The sequence below is a fragment of the Peromyscus leucopus genome, chromosome 23, assembly GCF_004664715.2.
Source record: "Peromyscus leucopus breed LL Stock chromosome 23, UCI_PerLeu_2.1, whole genome shotgun sequence".
Classification (NCBI taxonomy): Eukaryota; Metazoa; Chordata; class Mammalia; order Rodentia; family Cricetidae; genus Peromyscus; species Peromyscus leucopus.
This window is the reverse complement of record NC_051082.1, coordinates 29,011,183-29,028,968: the sequence shown is the minus strand read 5'-3', so window position 1 is coordinate 29,028,968 and position 17,786 is coordinate 29,011,183. Positions and strand designations below refer to the sequence as shown.

At 53.2% G+C, this 17,786-nt stretch overlaps 1 protein-coding gene across 1 annotated transcript; it reads right to left on the bottom strand.

The window, feature by feature from the left end:
• Positions 1 to 483: 483 nt before the first annotated feature.
• Positions 484 to 17,548, bottom strand: Tfr2 (transferrin receptor 2). The gene is given in 21 exon segments (XM_037198325.1): positions 484 to 1,093; positions 3,854 to 3,994; positions 4,289 to 4,434; positions 4,437 to 4,515; positions 4,605 to 4,689; positions 4,768 to 4,844; positions 4,940 to 5,007; positions 5,109 to 5,172; positions 5,263 to 5,345; positions 7,458 to 7,577; positions 9,055 to 9,218; positions 10,162 to 10,240; positions 10,243 to 10,300; positions 10,380 to 10,496; positions 12,546 to 12,668; positions 12,757 to 12,868; positions 12,943 to 13,083; positions 15,611 to 15,797; positions 15,903 to 16,155; positions 16,387 to 16,440; positions 17,418 to 17,548. Coding segments are annotated over 20 exon segments (2,406 nt in total). The 5' UTR covers positions 16,420 to 16,440; positions 17,418 to 17,548; the 3' UTR covers positions 484 to 817.
• Between the last annotated feature and the right edge of the window lie 238 nt (positions 17,549 to 17,786).

Here is a 17,786-nt window from a genome sequence, read left to right as displayed (position 1 = left end):
CTAAAGGCGTGCGCCACCACCGCCCGGCTTAATTCAATTTCATTTGTTTTTACTTTATGTGTATGGGTGTTCTGCCCACGTGTATGTCTGCGCACCACGCGTGAATGCCCATGGAGGCCAGAAGAGGGAGTCAGATCCCCCGGAACTGGAGTGACAGGCAGTTGTAAGCCGCCCCCGGAAGTGCTGGAAATAAAACTAGTGTCCCCTGGAAGAGCATCGGGTGCTTTTAACCACAAACTTTCACCATGTGGGTCCTGGGGATTGAACTCAGGTCATCAGGCTTGGCAACAAGCGAGGTTCCTGATGAATTATCCTTCCGTCTCTCTTTCGTTATCTTTAGGCGGTTTCCTTAGGCAACAGAACAGTTACTTCCCCCATGGAGACAGCATGCTGTCAGGTCCCTTATGTCCATCCTTCCCTAGGTCTCAAGGCGGGTGTGAGGGGTGGGGATGGCAGGAAAAGGAAGCGAAACTGCTTACAGATAGATGTTACCAGGTGGTTTATTGACAACTAATCCCCTTGGGCCTCCCACCACAGACCACCCACTAAAAGAGCTGCCCGGATCCCGGCGCCTACGTAGTCTCTAGATATGGAAGACTTTGCTCCTGAAGGTGGAAGAACCAGTAATGGGAAGAAAGCCGCTTTCCGGATAAGTATGGATGGCACACGGAGAAAATAAGGCTCACCTACATTGCAGGACCCGGGGTGTTCATGAGAATAGGTCGCAATGAGAGGTGCATGGGACACCTCCTTTCGCCTGCCCCACACCAACAGGGGGACGGGAGAATGCCGTGGGGCTCAGGTAGGGCTCGGTGCCTCAAAAGTTATTGTCGATGTTCCACACGTCGCCGCTGAGCGCGTTGGCTGCCCCCTGCAGGGTCCAGGTGAGCAGCGCCAGCTGGCGCCGGAAGCGGCTCTCCTGGAAGGCCAGACCCGATGCTGACCCCGGAGAGACGGCCTTGGAAGCATTGGAGCGCAGCATCCGCAGGTGGTCTAGCAGGGCACCCAAAGTGTGGTCGCCTTGGCCCAGGAAGATGTGGCGGAATGGGGAGTCAGCCGGCGACACGTACTGGGACAGGAGGTAGAATTCCACCTGCAGGAAAAAGTGCGAGCAGGGTCTAGAAGCCAGGGCGTCCTCTTCGAAGGCTTCAGTCACTCCTCCCTCCCCCAGCCCTCACCCACCCTGAGCCCCCTAGTACCTGCTTCACAGAGGATGTACCTTGCTTGCACACTCAGCACCTCTTGTGTGTGTGCATGCATGTGTGTGTGGAGGCCAAGGTCAACACTAGTAAGTCTTCCTCAATCATGCTCCACGGTATTTTTTGAGGCAGGGTCTCTCACTGAACCTGGAACTTGGTGCTCTGGCTGGACCAGCTGGCGGGTGAGCCCCGGGCTTCTCCTCTGCCTCCCTAGTCCGAGGTCCAGGCATACATCACGAAGCCTGACTTTTTACGTGTGTACTGGAGATTCAAGGCCTCGTGCGTGTATGGCAAACACTCCACCAGCCCAGCCCTCACCCTTGCCTTGTTTGCTTTCCTTTGAAACAGAGACTCACTGTATAGCCCAGGCTGGCCTGTAATTCACCATGTAGACCAGGCTGGCCTGTAATTCACTGTGTAGCCCAGGCTGACCTGTAATTCACTGTGTAGCCCAGGCTGACCTGTAATTCACTGTGTAGCCCAGGCTGACCTGTAATTCACTGTGTAGCCCAGGCTGACCTGTAATTCACTGTGTAGCCCAGGCTGGCCTCAAGCTCACCGTTCTCTTGACTCAGCCTCAGGAGACCTGAGATTGTGGATTTATAGTGTTCACCTCCACACAAGCAACACTTGTACTTTTTAATACATCTGTTCAAGAGTCCGTGTGTGCCCATGACTTTGACCAGAATCTCAGTGGGCACAGCTTCCAAGTCGCTTTGCCAAATCACTCATAGGATCCTGCTGTTCAGGATTAGGGGATATCTGGACATAGCCTCACACGAGTGCCAGCATCAGCTTCTTCTTCTTCTTCTTCTTCTTCTTTTTTTTTTTTTTTTTTTTTTTTTTTTCGAGACAGGGTTTCTCTGTGTAGCTTTGCGCCTTTCCTGGAACTCACTCTGTAGACCCAGCTGGCCTTGAACTCACAGAGATCCACCTGGCTCTGCCTCCTGAGTGCTGGGACTAAAGGCGTGCGTCACCACTGCCCGGCCAGCATCAGCTTCTTAAACATGAGATGCAGAGGCCAGGGATGTGGCTTAGTGGTACAGCACGATCATTTAGCTCCATCCCTAGTACCCACATTTATCTATCTATCTATCTATCTATCTATCTATCATCTATCTATCTATCTATCTATCTATCATCTCCTTCCTTCTCTCTCTCTCTCTGGGGGTGGGGTGGGGGGAGGCAGGGTCTCATCATGGAGCCCAGGCTAGTTGTCTCAACTTTCCAAGAGATAGGAGTACAGCACCTTCACACATAGCTCTTGGTACTGGGGACAGAGCCCAGGGTTTCATGCATATCAGAAAGTACTCCATCAACTACAGCCCTGGCCCATTTTATTTTTTCCTCTTTCTCTTTTCTTTCTTTTTTCTTCCCTCCTTCCTTTCCCTCCCCCCTCTTTCCCTTCCTCTTTCATGGCATTGAGCACAGGCTATGGGGTCAGAGTTCCTCATCTCTAGCTTTGGCTCCATCACTTCCTGTGTGATCTTGGGTAAGTTACTTAGCTTCTCTGAGCCTACACTACTGCCAACCTCACAGCATGGCAGGAAGTCCTGCTATTGAACAAAATGAAGTAACATCATTAGCCTCTGGGAGCTCGCTACAAATGCCAGCTGCTGCTATCATTATCCAACTCTGTTTTCAACACCTTGTGTGTGCATTTTTTTTCCTGCTAAATGACACTGGTATCCCGAACTCAACCTTCATGAAGTCCATTTCCTCCTCGGGCCATTGGTACTCCCACCAGAATACTTTCTACAAGCTCTGTTTTGCCACCTCACCTCCTTGTAAGAAATTTTCGTGATGCCTAGACATTCAAAATTCAAAATCCTGAGCCTTGCCTGGAGGCACACGCCCATAATCCCGGTTACTTGGAGGAATGAGGCAGATGGAGGTCTACCCGGGCTACAAAGCGAGTTCAAGGTTATTCTGGGCAACCTGGGAAGACTTTCAAAATGTAAAACAAAAAGTGGGTTGGAGGCATGCCTCAGTGATAGAACACCTGCCTAGAATCCCCCAGTGAGGGGCTGGGGTGTGGCTCAGTGGTAGAGCACCTGTCTAGAATCCCCCAGTGAGGGGCTGGGGACCTGGCTCAGTGGTAAGGCATTTGTTTAACATGCACAATACCCTGCTTTGATTCCCACCACACAACACACAAAAACCCAAATTTTTCAGCTGTGCAAAGGCTGCCCACAATTGGCCCCTGTTCACCCTCCACAGGGTCTCTGTTCTGGCTCTGATGACCCGTGCGCAGCTCCCAAGAAAGGCCGGGTTCATTCCCCTGCCTTACCCTCCGCCCTGAAATGTCCTTTTTTCTTTGCATACACCCACGTTTTGCCTGTTCTTCAACACTCAAGCCACACAGTCTAAAGCAAACTTTGTTTCTGCGGAAAGCCATGGAGTAAATACTTCAGGCTTTGCAGGTTAAACAGTAGACAACGAGGAGGCAGGCCTTTCCTAACCATTTCATCACCTGCCAGAGCCTGCGCAAGTGACGCAAGTGACGGTCGGGTCTTCTAGCCAGGCTGCTTTATGAAGCCTGTGTGTCGTATAGAGAGACAGGGAAATCACAGGGGGCGCAGTGTTTTAGAGTGTCAGGTCCTGGGATAAGGGACCCCGGGCCAGAAGGGGGCGGGCGGGAACGGGGGCCTCACCCTCATGATGCGCACGTTGTACATGCGCATCAGACGCTCGTCGCTCTGCTCGGAGCTGTAGATTTCCTTCCGCAGCTTCTCCGCCGCCCGGATGTAGTCCCCCCTCGCGGAGTACACCCACTGCAGAGTCAGTCCGCGGGCCTGTGGGTGAGGCACAGTCTGAGATTGACAGATTGGTCCCAGCACCGATGCCTAGGGTGGGATCAGAGCGCTGGCAGGGAGAGGGAAGGGATGCGGGGAGGCGACCAAGCCTTTGAGGTCAGGGAGGGCAGATCCCAGGCACTTGGGTCATACTGTTGTGTCCTCGGGGATTAGGTGACTGGAGGTAGAAATAAAAAGGGCCGGACTGCAGGATGGGACCTAGATCTCAGGGTCCTAGTGATCCCCTAGTGATGAAGCGCCCTGGAGGCTGGGAGCGGGATTGGCATCTTGGACCTTGAGGTCCCCAGAGAACTCGTTGAGGTTGCTGATGTGCCTGAGGACGACATCCCCATAGCGGCCAAAGTCGAGCGGCAGCAGATGATCGTGGCTTAGTCGGATGAGGAGCAGGCCTGCCAGCTGAGCCACTGCCTGGGCCACGGCGGCAGGCGACCTCGCAGCATCTTGTGCAGATTCTCATACGTGTCCTCCTTTGTGTGCAGGAATGGGTACACCCGATCATCCTGCCGGGACATGGAAGGGCTGGGCGCAGGAACGTGGTGCTGACAGGCTGAGGGCCTGGTGTCCTGGGGCAAGGGCTGGGGAATCTCACCTCCGTGAAGGAGAACTCCACAGCTGGGACCCCCGCAAAAGCCGTGAAGGAATATGCACTGCTGTCCGTGGGCAGGGGCCGAATCCTGGGGGCAGGCAGATGGGAGGCCTCTGAGGACTCAGTTTCCCCTAGGTTTCCACCCCTAGTCTTCGTCTCAACTTACACTTCGGCATCCCAGCTGGGATTGGTCAACACCACTTGTTCATAGAGCGTCTGTCCGCTGTGGTTAGGGGAATCCACCTGCAGCAGGACGAGGGGCACAAGTCAGGCTGTGCCCCCATTGGGCTAGAGTCTCATAAGCGTATCTATCACCCGCAGTCCGGAGCCTGTCTTGCCTGCTTCAGGATATTCTCAATGAGGTTGATCAGAAGGGGGCTGGTCTTGGCGTGAAATCTGCCATCTCCTGAAGAGAAAGAAGGGAGGGGAGAGATGGCAGTCTCAGGGACAGAGTCCGTGGCACAGATGGACCTGAGAGAGAGGGCCAGGTAGCGTTGCCCAGCTCACCCAACACTGAATTGTCCAGGCTCACGTATACTACGGCTTTGAGGTGTAGCACGCTGAGGTAGCCCTGTGGGTCGGGGAAGAGTGTGAAGAAGGAAGGTTCCCCTCCCCCCACCCCTCCCCATTACCTTGTTACTTGTGTGGAACCCCAAATCACCTCCAACCACTCCATGGATCCCACGTTGCCAAAGTCACCTCCGTCCCAGCTGATGAACAAGAGGCTTCTTCTGGGTCTGAACCCTGCATGAAGCGGGATGACTCAGGGATCCACACCCCCGCATCTTTCTCTATCCCTGTCCCCAGAGGGTCTCCGCTCCCTCTGCTCTCACCCAGCATTCTTGCCCATCTCTCCCGATCCCCCTGGGAGTGGCTTCTAAAGATGCCATTGCTTGCTTACTTGTCACTCCAGCCATTGACACCACATTCTAGTCTTTATTTAGTTTTTAATTTTTTGCTGTTGTGGTTTCTCTGTGTAACAGCTCTAGCTGTCCTGGAACTTGCTTTGTAGACCAGGCTTGCCTCGATCTCACAGAGATCCGCCTGCCTCTGCCTCCCGAGTGCTGGGATCAAAGGCGTGCGCCGCCGCCACCACCACCCGGCTTAGTTTTTAATTTTTAAAAATAATTTATTTGTGCGTGTGTGGGTGGGCACACACCCGCCTCAGTGGGGGAAAGTGGAGGTCAGAGGGCAGCTAGCAGGAGCCTGTTCTCTGCTCCCACCGTGCGGGTTCTGGGAACTCCAGCTCAGGTTCTTGGGCTTGCCAACGAGCACCTGCTGCTACCATCTGCCTGCCCTTATTTGATGTCTTAAGACAGGGTCACAGGTAGCCCAGGCTGGCCACAAACTCCCTGTGCGGTAAAAGATGACTTGTTTCCAACTCCAAGTGCTGGAATAACAGGTGTGGGCCCCATGTCTGGCCTAGTTAATGTCTGAGGTCAGCATGCAAAGGGATTTTACTATGGCACCTCTCTCTCTCTCTCTCTCTCTCTTCTCTCTCTCTCTCTCTCTTTCTCTCTGCAGTACTAGGGATTAAACAAGGGCCTCTAGCAAGTTGTCTACCACTAAGCTACATCCCCACCTTTTTTTTTTTTTTTTAACTTTTGTTCTCTCTCTCTTTTTTTAATGGTTCTGTTTTGGAACATGGTCTTGCTATGTAGACCTGACTGGCTAGATACTTGCTATGGAAACCAGGCTGGCCCTTGAAGTTACAGCAATCCCCCTGCCTCTACCTCCTGAGTGCTGGGATTACAGATGCGTGCCACCATGCCTGACCAGTTTTTTTGGTTGGTTGGTTTTGGTTACCTCCCTGTGTAGTCAGGGATTACCTTGAACTCCTGATCACCCTGCTCTCACTTCTGGAATGCTAAGATTACGTAAGAGCACCATCATGCTCAATTTTTTTTTTCTTTCTGTTTGTAACAGGGTCTCATTATGTAGACCAGGCTGGCCTCAAACTCACAGTGATCTTCCTGTGGGAGGTACTGGGATTGAAGGCGTGTGCCACCATGCCTGGCTTTGTTTGTTTTTGTTTTATGAGACATAGACTCAGGTAGCCCAGGCTGGCCTAGAACTCCTTATGTAGTTGAGAATAACCTTGAAATCTTGATCTTCCTGCATCAGTCTCCCGAGGGCCAGAGTTATAGGTATGTCTAGCCAACTCATTTAAAAAATTAACCCCCAGCTGGATCGGGCCCTCTGAATAGGTGAGACAGTTGATTGGCTTGATCTGTTTGGGAGGCAACTAGGCAGTGGGACCGGGTCCTGTGCTCACTGCATGAGTTGGCTGTTTGAAACCTGGAGCTTATGCAGGGACGCTTGGCTCAGTCTGGGAAGAGGGGACTGGACCTGCCTGGACTGAGTCTACCAGGTTGATCGCAGTCCTCGGGGGAGGCTTTGCCCTGGAGGAGGTGGGAATGGAGGGTGGGCTGGGGGTAAGGGGAGGGGTGGGAGGGGGGAGAACAGGGGAACCCGTGGCCGATATGTAGAACTGAATGGTATTGTAAAATAAAATAAAAGGAAAAAAATTAAAAATATTTGTGTGTGTGTATGTGTGTGTGCATGCATATGGTGGCATGTGGTGGCGATCAGGGGACCACTTGGGGGAGCTGGATTTCTCCTTTTACCATGTGGTTTCTGGGAACCCAACTCAGGTTATTGGACTCGGTATCCTAGGCTAACACACTGATGAAATAGTATTTTGGTGAAGTTACTTGCCCAGAACCACACACTGGATACTCCAGTCATGGGACTCTGACCCAAGTGACCTCTTTCCAGTACATGCTGCCAACTACCTTTGACCTAGGCCTAGCTCGGGACACAGCCCCAACTCACCCAGGCTGGCTCTGACCTTACCATTGCTGACCATGGAGGAAAAGGTCTGAACCAGTTCCAGCAGGATAGCAGTCCCCACCGCAGATTTTGCTGCTCCTGGGCCCCACGCATCCCTCTGGGCCCCGATAACAACGTAGTGATCTGGGGAAGGTGTGTGTAGAGCCCACATCTTAAACTGACAATGTCTCCCCGTGTGACTCTGGAGGGTGGGTGCTTCCAGAGCCTCACCCTTTCCTCTCCACTCCCCACCCCCGACCCCCAACAGCTTCCACGCTATAGACACCCTCCCATTTCCGCGCTATAGACCCTCCCATTTCCACGATATAGACCCTCCCATTTCCACGCTATAGACCCTCCCATTTCCACGATATAGACCCTCCCATTTCCACGATATAGACCCTCCCATTTCCACGCTATAGACCCTCCCATTTCCACGCTATAGACCCTCCCATTTCCACGATATAGACCCTCCCATTTCCACGATATAGACCCTCCCATTTCCACGATATAGACCCTCCCCATCCCTCCATCCGCGCTATAGACCCTCCCATTTCCGCGCTATAGACCCTCCCATTTCCACGATATAGACCCTCCCATTTCCACAAGCGTAGCTCTCTAATCCCTGCTAGGTCAGAAGACCACGCCCATCTCTCTTGGCCCCGCCCAGATGGGCTGATCCATCAATAGGCATTATTCAAACACACAGAACCCGCCCCCCCCACCTTTGTTTCTGAAAACAGGGTCTCACATAACCGAGGCTGGTCTCAAACTCCTGACATTTCTGCTCCCACTTCTCCCAAGTGCCAGGATTACAGGCACGTACCACCATGTCAGGTTGTATCAAACCCTGAGTTTCTCCCATGCCAGGCAACCTCTCTATTGGCTGAGCTGCTACTGATAGAGGGGGATATTCTGTTTTGTTGGAGTTTTTGTTTTTGTTTGTATTCTACACTGGCCTTGAACTTCTGATTTCCTGGCTCTAGGTGTGTGCCACCACTCCTGGCTCCTTCCTCTGCTTAATATAGGCTCTCGAGGCCTAGGCTATGTAGCCTAGGCTGGCCTTGAACTCATCAACCTCCTGCCTCAGACTCTGGAGTGCCGGGATGACAGATGTGAGGTACCACGCCTGACCAAACCCGAAGGACATTCTGGACTCCATTCTCTCCCTGGTCAGGCAGGTCTGCACCTTCCCCAGCCTGCTGCCCTCACCCCAGCTCTTCTGTACCCCTACTCCGACCTTCAACATCCTCATCCGAGTGTCCCGCCAGGTCTCTGCTTCCCCCTCAACACCTGGGCTTCCCAGGTCAGCCCCACCCTGACAAGTCTGATCAGCCACCCTGGATTCCCTACTACCAGAGCCGTTTGTCCAATCTGGTCCTTGTTTGTTGCTTGGAGATCCAGTATAACATCATCCAACATACGCTTGCTTACCCCCAATGTATGGGGAGCTCACTACTGAACAATACCGCCCATTTGGAGGGCTCCTCACTGCCACCTCTCATCAGCCTCCATTCCCTGGGCATCACTCCTGGCCCTTCTCGAGGCCTCCTGCATCAGTCCTTGGTTGGGTTTCGGAGCAGAGCCTAAGTTGTGGGAGATACCGGGCAGACAAGCCCACCTGGTTCTGCGAAGCCTTCAATGCAGGCGAAGATGTTACTGATCGGAGTAGAGGCTCTGTGGTTGTTGACCACAAGGCGCAGGGCTGGCCCCGGTCCCAGCCGATAGGGAGAGCCTGACAGGTGTCCTTTCCACTCCTGGGGGGCCACTGGGCCTTTGAGTTCCCTGGAAAAAGACGGAGCAGAGACCTCTTGAAGTGGTAGTGTGGCCTAGGCCCCAGAAGAGCCTGGAGCCCCATCCCATCCTCTCTCGTCCCTACGGACAGTGGTGTAGGCTGCGTCCTGGGCAAAGGTCCGCAGCACTTGTGGGTGTACCAGATGGTGGGGCCTGGCAAAAGGGGTGCCCACCTAGAGGGTCACCTCTTTCTTTTGTGTGTGTGCGCATGCACGTGTGTGTGGAAGGGTGTGTGCAGGTGTGTGTGGAGGCCAACCTCACATCTGGCCCTCAAGTGCTAGCCACTTTTTGTTGGTAAGTTTATAACATATTTTCTTGTTTGTGTATGAGTGCGTCGCAGTGTACGTGTGGAGGTTGGAGGACAACTTGTGGATGGATGTCAGTCTCTGAGTATGTGATAGTTGGAGACGGTCTTCAGGCTTCCTGGCAAGTAAGTGCCTTTACCCACTGAGGCATCTGAATAGGACTTCTTGGTTTATTTTTTTGGACAGGATCTGCTCACTAATTACCCTAAGCTGGATGCCAAAGAGCTCCAGGGATCCACCTGGCTCTGCCTCCCAGTGGAGGACTGCATACACACACTTAGGTTTTGTTTATTTTTTATTTGGGGGGTTTGGTTTTGTTTTTCGAAATAGGGTTTCTCCGTATAGTTTTCGTGCCTCTCTGGATCTCGCTCTGTAGCCCAGGCTGGCCTCAAACTCACAGAGATCTGCCTGCCTCTGCCTCCCGAGTGCTGGGACTAAAGGCGTGCACCGCTGATGCCCGGCGGCTTTGTTTTTAACCCGGGTTCTGGGGGTGTAAAACCGGTCCTCATATTAGAGCAGCAAGTCCTTTACTGGCAGAACTATCTCCCTAGTTACAGAGTCACCTTCTTATTCACCCAAGGAGCCCTCCGGCACCCCCAGCCCATCCCCACACACTTTCCATCTCTTACCTGAGCAAGCGGACAGCGACGTTGGCACTGATGGGCTGGGCAGGGATGCTGGGAAGGCCTGATGACTCTATCGGCGGAACTGGGTTTGATTGAAGGAAGGGAAGCCAGGCGTGTATGGGTCTCCAGTTCCGAGGTGCACCTAAAGAGGAAGGGGTCCCCGCTCTCAAACTGTGGCCCGAACAAGCCCCATTTGTGCATCCCTGGGCCCCAAGACTCACGTGCCCATACACAGCCCGGTAGCTGGGCAGGCCTGGCTTGTGAGGGTCCTGGGAGAAGTCTGCTGGGTCGGGGTATATCAGTACTCCTTGGACCCCAAAGTCCTGGGCAACGGCTACCTGAGGGAGCACAGAAAAGCCAGGGAAGGTAAAATGGCTCCTTCATCTGCAGCTGCCATCCTGAAGGGACCGTGTGTAGCTGTCACTTGGCACTCATGTTCCAGCCCTCCCTCAGTGCCTCTGTAGCATTTAAAACCTGTGTGCCCAGGGCTGGAGAGAGGGCTCAGTGGTTAAGAGTGCTGGCTGCTCTCCCAGAGGTCCTGGGTTCTGTTCCCAGCACCTAAATGGGAGTTCACAATTGTCTGTAACTCCAGTTTCAGCAGATCTGACATCTCATCTGGCCTCCACAAGCACCAGGCATGTATGCGGTGCACAGACTGCATGCAGTAGGCAAAAGACACCAATATACATAATAAAATTAAAAAATTAAAAATCTCTGTCCAAGCTGCGAATGCCTTTAATCCTAGCAGTCGGGAGGCAGAGGCAGGCGGATCTCTGTGAGTTCAAGGCCAGCCTGGGCTACAGAGTGAGTTCCAGGACACCTAGGGCCGTTACACAGAGAAACCTTGTCTCAAACAAACAAAACAACCAACCAAGCAAGCAAAACCTGTGCACCACACTGCCTCTCTTTCTCTTCCCTGGCTGATTTAACCAAACCTCCCGCTTTTGTTCACTGCTAACATTTGTCTTTCACTCCTGAGATTTAGCCGAGGGCCTGGCACATGTTACATGTGCTCTCTTTCCACCAAGTGTGTCCTGGGAGTGTAACTTGGGTCTCAGGCAAGACAGCAAGCACCTTTACCTGCGAGACCTCTGACCGTCTCCCAGCCTTGTTCTTCTTTTCTTTTCTTTTCTTTTGAAATAGTCTCTAGCCCAAGCAGGTCTTGAACTCTCTGTGTAGCCAGGGATGATCTTGACTTCCTAATCCTCCTGCTTCCTCATCCCCAGGGCTGGGATTGCAGGTGTGTGCTACCACACCTAGTATACGCCGTGCTGGGGACTCAAACTCGGGGCTTTGGGTGTGCTAGGCAAGCACTCTACCAACTGCACCACGCCACAAGCCCATGTGCTATTTTCCCATGTGCTATTTTGTTTGGAAAGAGAATTTATTTATTTATTACATGTATTTATTTATCTGTGTGTCAGGGACAACTTCCGAGAACAGGTTCTCCTCTCGCGCCTCCGGTCCCAGAGGTTGGATTCAGACTTGGTAGTACGTGTCCTTTCCCACTGAGCTATTTCCCTTATCCCTCTGGTTTGGTTTTTCAGAGGGAATCTTTTTTTTTTTTTTTTTTAAGATTTATTTATTTATTATGTATACAGAAGAGGGCGCCAGATCTCATTACAGATGGTTGTGAGCCACCATGTGGTTGCTGGGAATTGAACTCAGGACCTCTGGAAGAGCAGTCGGTGCTCTTAACCTCTGAGCCATCTCTCCAGCCCCTCAGACGGAATCTTACGTATTCCAGGCTGGCTTCAAATTCTTTATGTGGCTGAAAATGACTTTGAACCTTAATCCTCCTGCCTCCACCGGCCCCTGCAAGCACTGAGATGACAGATCTGTGCCACTACATCTGGCCGTCAGCTGCATTTTCATTATTTAATTTAAAAAAGGAGACATGCCAGGAGGTATTGGCGCACATATTTAATCCCAGCATTTGGGAGACAGAGGCAGGCAGATCTCTGAATTTGAAGATAGCCTGGCTACAGAGTGAGTTCCAGGACAGCCAAGGCTCACAGAGAAACCCTGTTTTGAGAGAGGAGGGAGAGAGAGAGAGAGAGAGAGAGAGGGAGGGAGGAGGGAGGGAGGGAGGGAGGGAGAGAGAGAGAGAGAGAGACAGAGAGAGAGAGACAGAGAGAGAGAGAGAGACAGAGAGAGAGAGAATCGTTGTGTAGCCCAGGCAGGTGTTGAATTTACAATCTTCCTGCCTCAGCTTCCTACGCAGCTGGGGTTACAGGTTACATGCCTGTCTTCTGCCAACATGTTCTTAAAATGTGCCCGATTTTTCTTTTCTCCCGGTGACAGCCTCCTAGATCCTCGACGAAGACAGCCTGTTCCCCAGACCTCTCGCGCCTCACTTCACACACTGCCCCACGTGGGACCCTCACCTTCTGGGCGAAGCTGGTAATGCCCGCGCGCACTAGCAGGAGGCTGCCGGCCGGCTCCACGCCCTTGGCTCTCAGCTCCTGCAGATCCTCCCGCCGCCCGTAGTGGGCGTACACCAGCTTGCCCTGGGGACCGAGGCATCTTTGAGGCACAGTGCGGTGCGGGCATCGCGACTCAGCTACCCACCGAGGGCGACGTGATAGGCTCGCTCACCGTGGCGTTGCCAGTGGCGCTGTAGGGACAGTAGACTTCCGGATCCTCCAGCGGCAGCTGCTCCTGGGCGCTCCCGGCTGCATCCACCCAGTGCAAGGTGTTAGGGTGAGCCCTGAGGACAGGGAGGGTGAGCGCCCTGGCTGTGCAACCCCACGGCGTGTCCCCTTGTCGCGTCCCCAGACTCACAGGTCCGGGAACTGAAGCCCCACATAGTGAGTGTCGGTCCACACGTGGTCCAGCTTCTGGCTTGAGAACATATCGAGGATGTCTTTGACCAGAGTGGCCATCATGGTGGAGCCGGCCACGCGTTCCCGGAGGGTGGTCACCCTGAGCAGAGAGGGATCACACTGGGGAGGGGTTGTGCAGAAAAGGAACTCACTCCCATTTCCCCCGCAGAAGTGGGGAAAACGCAGGCCTGGAATGCCATCTAATGGATCCCAGGCTAGCCTCGAACTCAGGTAGAAAGCACTTGGGAGGTGGAGGCAGGAGGATGGAGCTTCAGGACAGGACCTCACCCTGTCTTCTTCCATTATCATCACCCAGCAAGAAATTGTCACCTAAACTCTTCTCGCCTGGAGCATGTGCTGCCCTCTCATGGTTTGTGACCAAGGTCTATCTGAAACCTTTGCAAGAGAAACTACCCTCCCCATTTGTCACAGACCTGTGGCCTTGGCAGAGACCTGGCCATTCCCAGAGTGGACACATCTCCCACGGGACTCTTGGGTTCCCCGACCTCTTGGTTTTCCAGACCTCTAGTCTTGGGATGGAGGTGCTCCTGGCTCTCTAAACACGCTCCCTCTCTCTTACCCTTCCTTGTAGGGGATTCTAGGAAACCACTCTAGTTACCCCAAACCACCTTTACATTTTTTTCTGTTCTATTTTTAGACAAGGCTATGCTGAATTGGCAAGGCTGGCCACAGACTACCTCGAAACCCAGGTAGACCCAGAACTTCTCTGTTTTAGCTTTAGGATAAGTTAGAGCCTGCCTCTCTCCTCCCATCCCTGCAATCCCGGGGATTGAACTCTGGTTGTTGGACTTGGCAGCAATCACCTTTACCCGCTGAGCCATCTCGCCAGCTCTGAGCCTCCCTTTTTGACTACACCTTTTGAGGTTCTGGTTTTGGTTCCCCCCCTTCCTCCTCATTGTATTTGCCTGCCTGCCTGCCTGTCTGTCTGTCTGTCTGGGGAGGAGACATTTATGTTGGCTCACATTTCCAGAGCCTTTTCCATTCCTTACCCTGTTGCAGAGGGTATGGATTTAGGAAAACTTGGCAGGTTTTTAGCTCTACCCATTTCCTGGCTTTCATAAGATTTTTTTTTGGGGGGGGGGGCGTGGAGGGTGGAGGACAAGACCTCATTTGGCCTGGAAGTCACTATGTGGCCAAGGACAGCTTTGAACTCCTGACCCTCCTGCTCCCACCTCCCAGGTCCTGGATCACAGTGTGAACCACCACACTTAGTTCACGCCATTTAGGGGATCATGCTAGGTCACCGGAGCTATAGCCGGAGCCTCAGATTGGTGGTCCTTCAACGTGATAGAGCCATCTGCTTTGATCAAGTGCCCTGCTGTGTGTCAAAAGCTACACCATGATCAGGCTTGGCAAGGAAACTCGTGTATCCAAACGGCTACATCAACATTAAAGACAGTAGTAGCTTAGCTTTGATCCTCAGTGCAGAGGAGGAGGAGGAAAACGTAGGTACACATCCAAGCACTTTTGGGGGTGGGGGTGTAAAGGGAGAGGATCTCGAGTAGACCAGCCTGGGCTACATCACAAGATCTTGTCTGAAAAAAAAAAAAAGCTAAAACCAAAACAAATTAAATCAAACAAAATATAAAAAGGGTACAGACGTAGCTCAGCGGCAGAGTACTTGTCTACAAGCATGCAAGGTCCGAGGTTCAACCCCCAGAACTGTAAACAAAAAAATTTGAAGAAGCCCAGTGAGATGGCCCAGAAAGTAAACGACACTTGTGGTCAAGCCTGAGGACCTGGGTTCAGTCCCTGGGTTCTACACGGCAGTAGGAGAGAACTGACTTCAAGCTGTTCTCTGACCTCCACACATGCGCAGCACCCAAGCACCATACCCTGATAATAAATAAATAACTGCTTAAAAAGAAGAAAGAAAGAGGATCTGGAGAGATGGCTCAGCAGTTAAGAGCACTGGCTGCTCTTCCAGAGGACCCGGGTTCAATTCTCAGCACCCACTGGGCAGCTCACAACTGTCTAGAACTCCAGTTGCAGGGGATCTGGCATCCTCACACAGACACACATGGGGGCAAAACATCAATGCACATAAAATAAATAAATGAATACATATTTAAAAAAGAAAGAAAGAAACCCAAAAAGGAAAAAAAAATCATGTGGTTGTCTCAGTACACACTGAAAAAAATACTTAAAAAAAAAATCAAACCTATTCTTCATTACCTGACCATTACATAAAATAAAATTAAAATGTCATTTACCTTTACAAATTATTTGGTTTTTTTTGGGGGGATGGGTCTCATGTGTCCCAGGCTAGCCTCCAATTTACTATGTAGCCAAGGATGTCCATGAACACCTAATCCTCCTGCATCTACTTCCTGAGTGCTGGGATTACAGGCGTAGGCCACCAGGCCCTGGTCCCTCTGTTTTCTTTTGCTCAGCTGCTTGTCTCCTAAATAAACCATCCTCAATGTCTCAGGTCCTCGGGTACTCAGCTCCTGGTATCTGCCATCCTTCCAGGGGCCACTGAACATGGAAGCTGGGAGGGAGGGTGGAAAGACCCAAGAGGGACTTAGGTAACATGAGAACTGGCAGGGCCTCCAGTTTGGACTGGACCGGCCACTGGGCCAGGAAGGAAGCCAGGCTACTCTTACCTGATGGTGTCCTCCAGGTGCCCCTCCCCAAGGAACCGAAGAAACATGGCCTGGAGGTCACTCCAGTACAACGTGCCCAGGCCGGAGCTGAGGCCAAGCTCAGAGTTGACATCCTCGCCGACCATCAACACGGAGTCCCCGCATGCCTGGCAGGACCCTCGAAAGGTCACATAGCCCAGGAGGAAGGCTGGCAGGTGGTAAGATGTGGGTTCTCTTATACCCCTCTGCTACTGGACCCCAGGAGTGCCCCCAGCCCAGGCCTTTCGCTGAGGAAGAGGAAGGGAAGACTCACCCCCAGTGAAGATCAACAGGGTGATCAGGATCAGATAGGGGGCAGCCTTTCGACCTGCTGCCGCCCAGGGGATGGGAGCTGACCTCTCGGGTCGGGAGCCTAAGGGCTCAGGGCCCTTGAGTTCCATGGGGCAGAACTGGACAGGCAGCTCGGCCTCTTCCTCCCTGTCTTCCTCTTCCTCCTCCCGGTGCCCCAGATCAGGGCCTTCCACACGTTTATAGATGGTCTGAGAAGGTCCTGGGGACCACTGTTGCTGTGGGGAGCCGGCAGGTAGGCATGAGATTAGGGGAAGGGGCCTAGGAGTTGGGGAAGGTTAGGCAAGAACAGTGTCCCCGGCTTGGGCAGGGAGGGAGCTCTGGGGGGGAGGCTGGAGAGGAGGGGCCCAAGGGGGATGAGGTGGGGCCAACCTTATGCATTAGGGAGGGGCCTGAGGACCATGAAGGAAGACCTCATGTGTGTAGCCCTCCCATCCGCGTGGTCTTACCGCTCTCCGCAGTAGACCCCAAAGCTGGTCCATGCCTGTGCCCCCTCCTGATCCCTGCAAACAGTCCCCCCCCCATGATAAACCGTTTGTGGGAGCCCCAGAGGGCCCCTTATCAGCCCCGGCAGGCAGCCTGAGCCTAGGCCGTTCCTCACTCCCCAAAAGGGTGGGAGCTCAGTCTGGCCTCGGTCCAGCCTTCCAGACATTCCTCCCCCGCCCCGTACCCCGCCCCAGCTCACGCTAGATGACCAGGGGCTGTGCCTTCTCCTGCCAGTCCTTCCACAGACCCCACTGCTGCTGGACGACTGGAAAACAATCCATTTTTTTTTTAAACCTCAGGGCAGACTTTGACCACCTTAGTTCCCGTCACCGGTGGGGGGAGGGGGAGCTGGAAGGGAGGGGGAAGGGGAGATATGGCCAGATCCCTCCTTTTTTCCTGATTCCACCCTCTCAGTGTCCTTGGGGAAAATACCCAGCTCCCTTGGGAGCTTCATCATGAAAATTCCTGTCCCCCTCCACCCCTTGTGGGGTTTTTAGGTTCCCAACATACAGCGCTCCAAATGACCTGTTAGCTGATCTTCCTGCCCCGACCTCTGCTCAGCTAGATCCCAAACTAGCGGCAGCCTAGTGGGGGGTGACTCGGTTATTTTAATCTGACCATAAAGTTGTCTGTCTGTGCTGGGGAGGGAGGGCTATAAATGAGGTGAAGAGGTCAACAGGAACCGATGAGTGGGTCCCGGGGTCAGGAAGCTCTGGGACTTCACCATAATGTCGTCCTCCCCAGCACCAGCTCCTCTTGGGTCACTAGGGGACTTAAGTAGGTGTTTCTCTTTGGGGGTCTAGGGCTCTCTAAGAATTTGATGAATGGCCACAACCGCGGTTTACCCTCCAGTTTCAAATCCAAGACAGCCAGGACCCGCAGCTCTGAATGGGAAAAGTCAGGGTCCACCTCACCCTCACTCCCGATCCGGGTCTCCCCTGGGAAACTGCAGGTCCTAGCCAGGTCCAGAGAGATCTGAGAGGTAGGGGCTCACCAGTACCCCAGCCCCGGCCTCGTGCTTGTCAAAAGCCGAGTCCTGAGTGGGAAGACACAGCAGCCAATCTCGCTTTAGCAACAGGTCCCTGGATTTCTTTGACCACGCTCCCGGGGAGACCCAAAGCCCGCGTTAGGCCACGCCCACTAGAACACGCCCCTCCCAGAGCCCCGCCCCCGCACGTCCTTTTCGGCGTGACAACCCCGCTCATCAGCGAGTCCTCAGGTCTTGTAACTTCCAGGGTCCTGACCCCACTGAAACCTAAGAATTTCGTGCCCCGGTGCAGCATGAATGTAGGCGTGACTCTCTCTGGCCTCTCGCCAGACCCCCGCCCCATTCCCCATCCCCAAGGAGGTCAAATTATTTTTA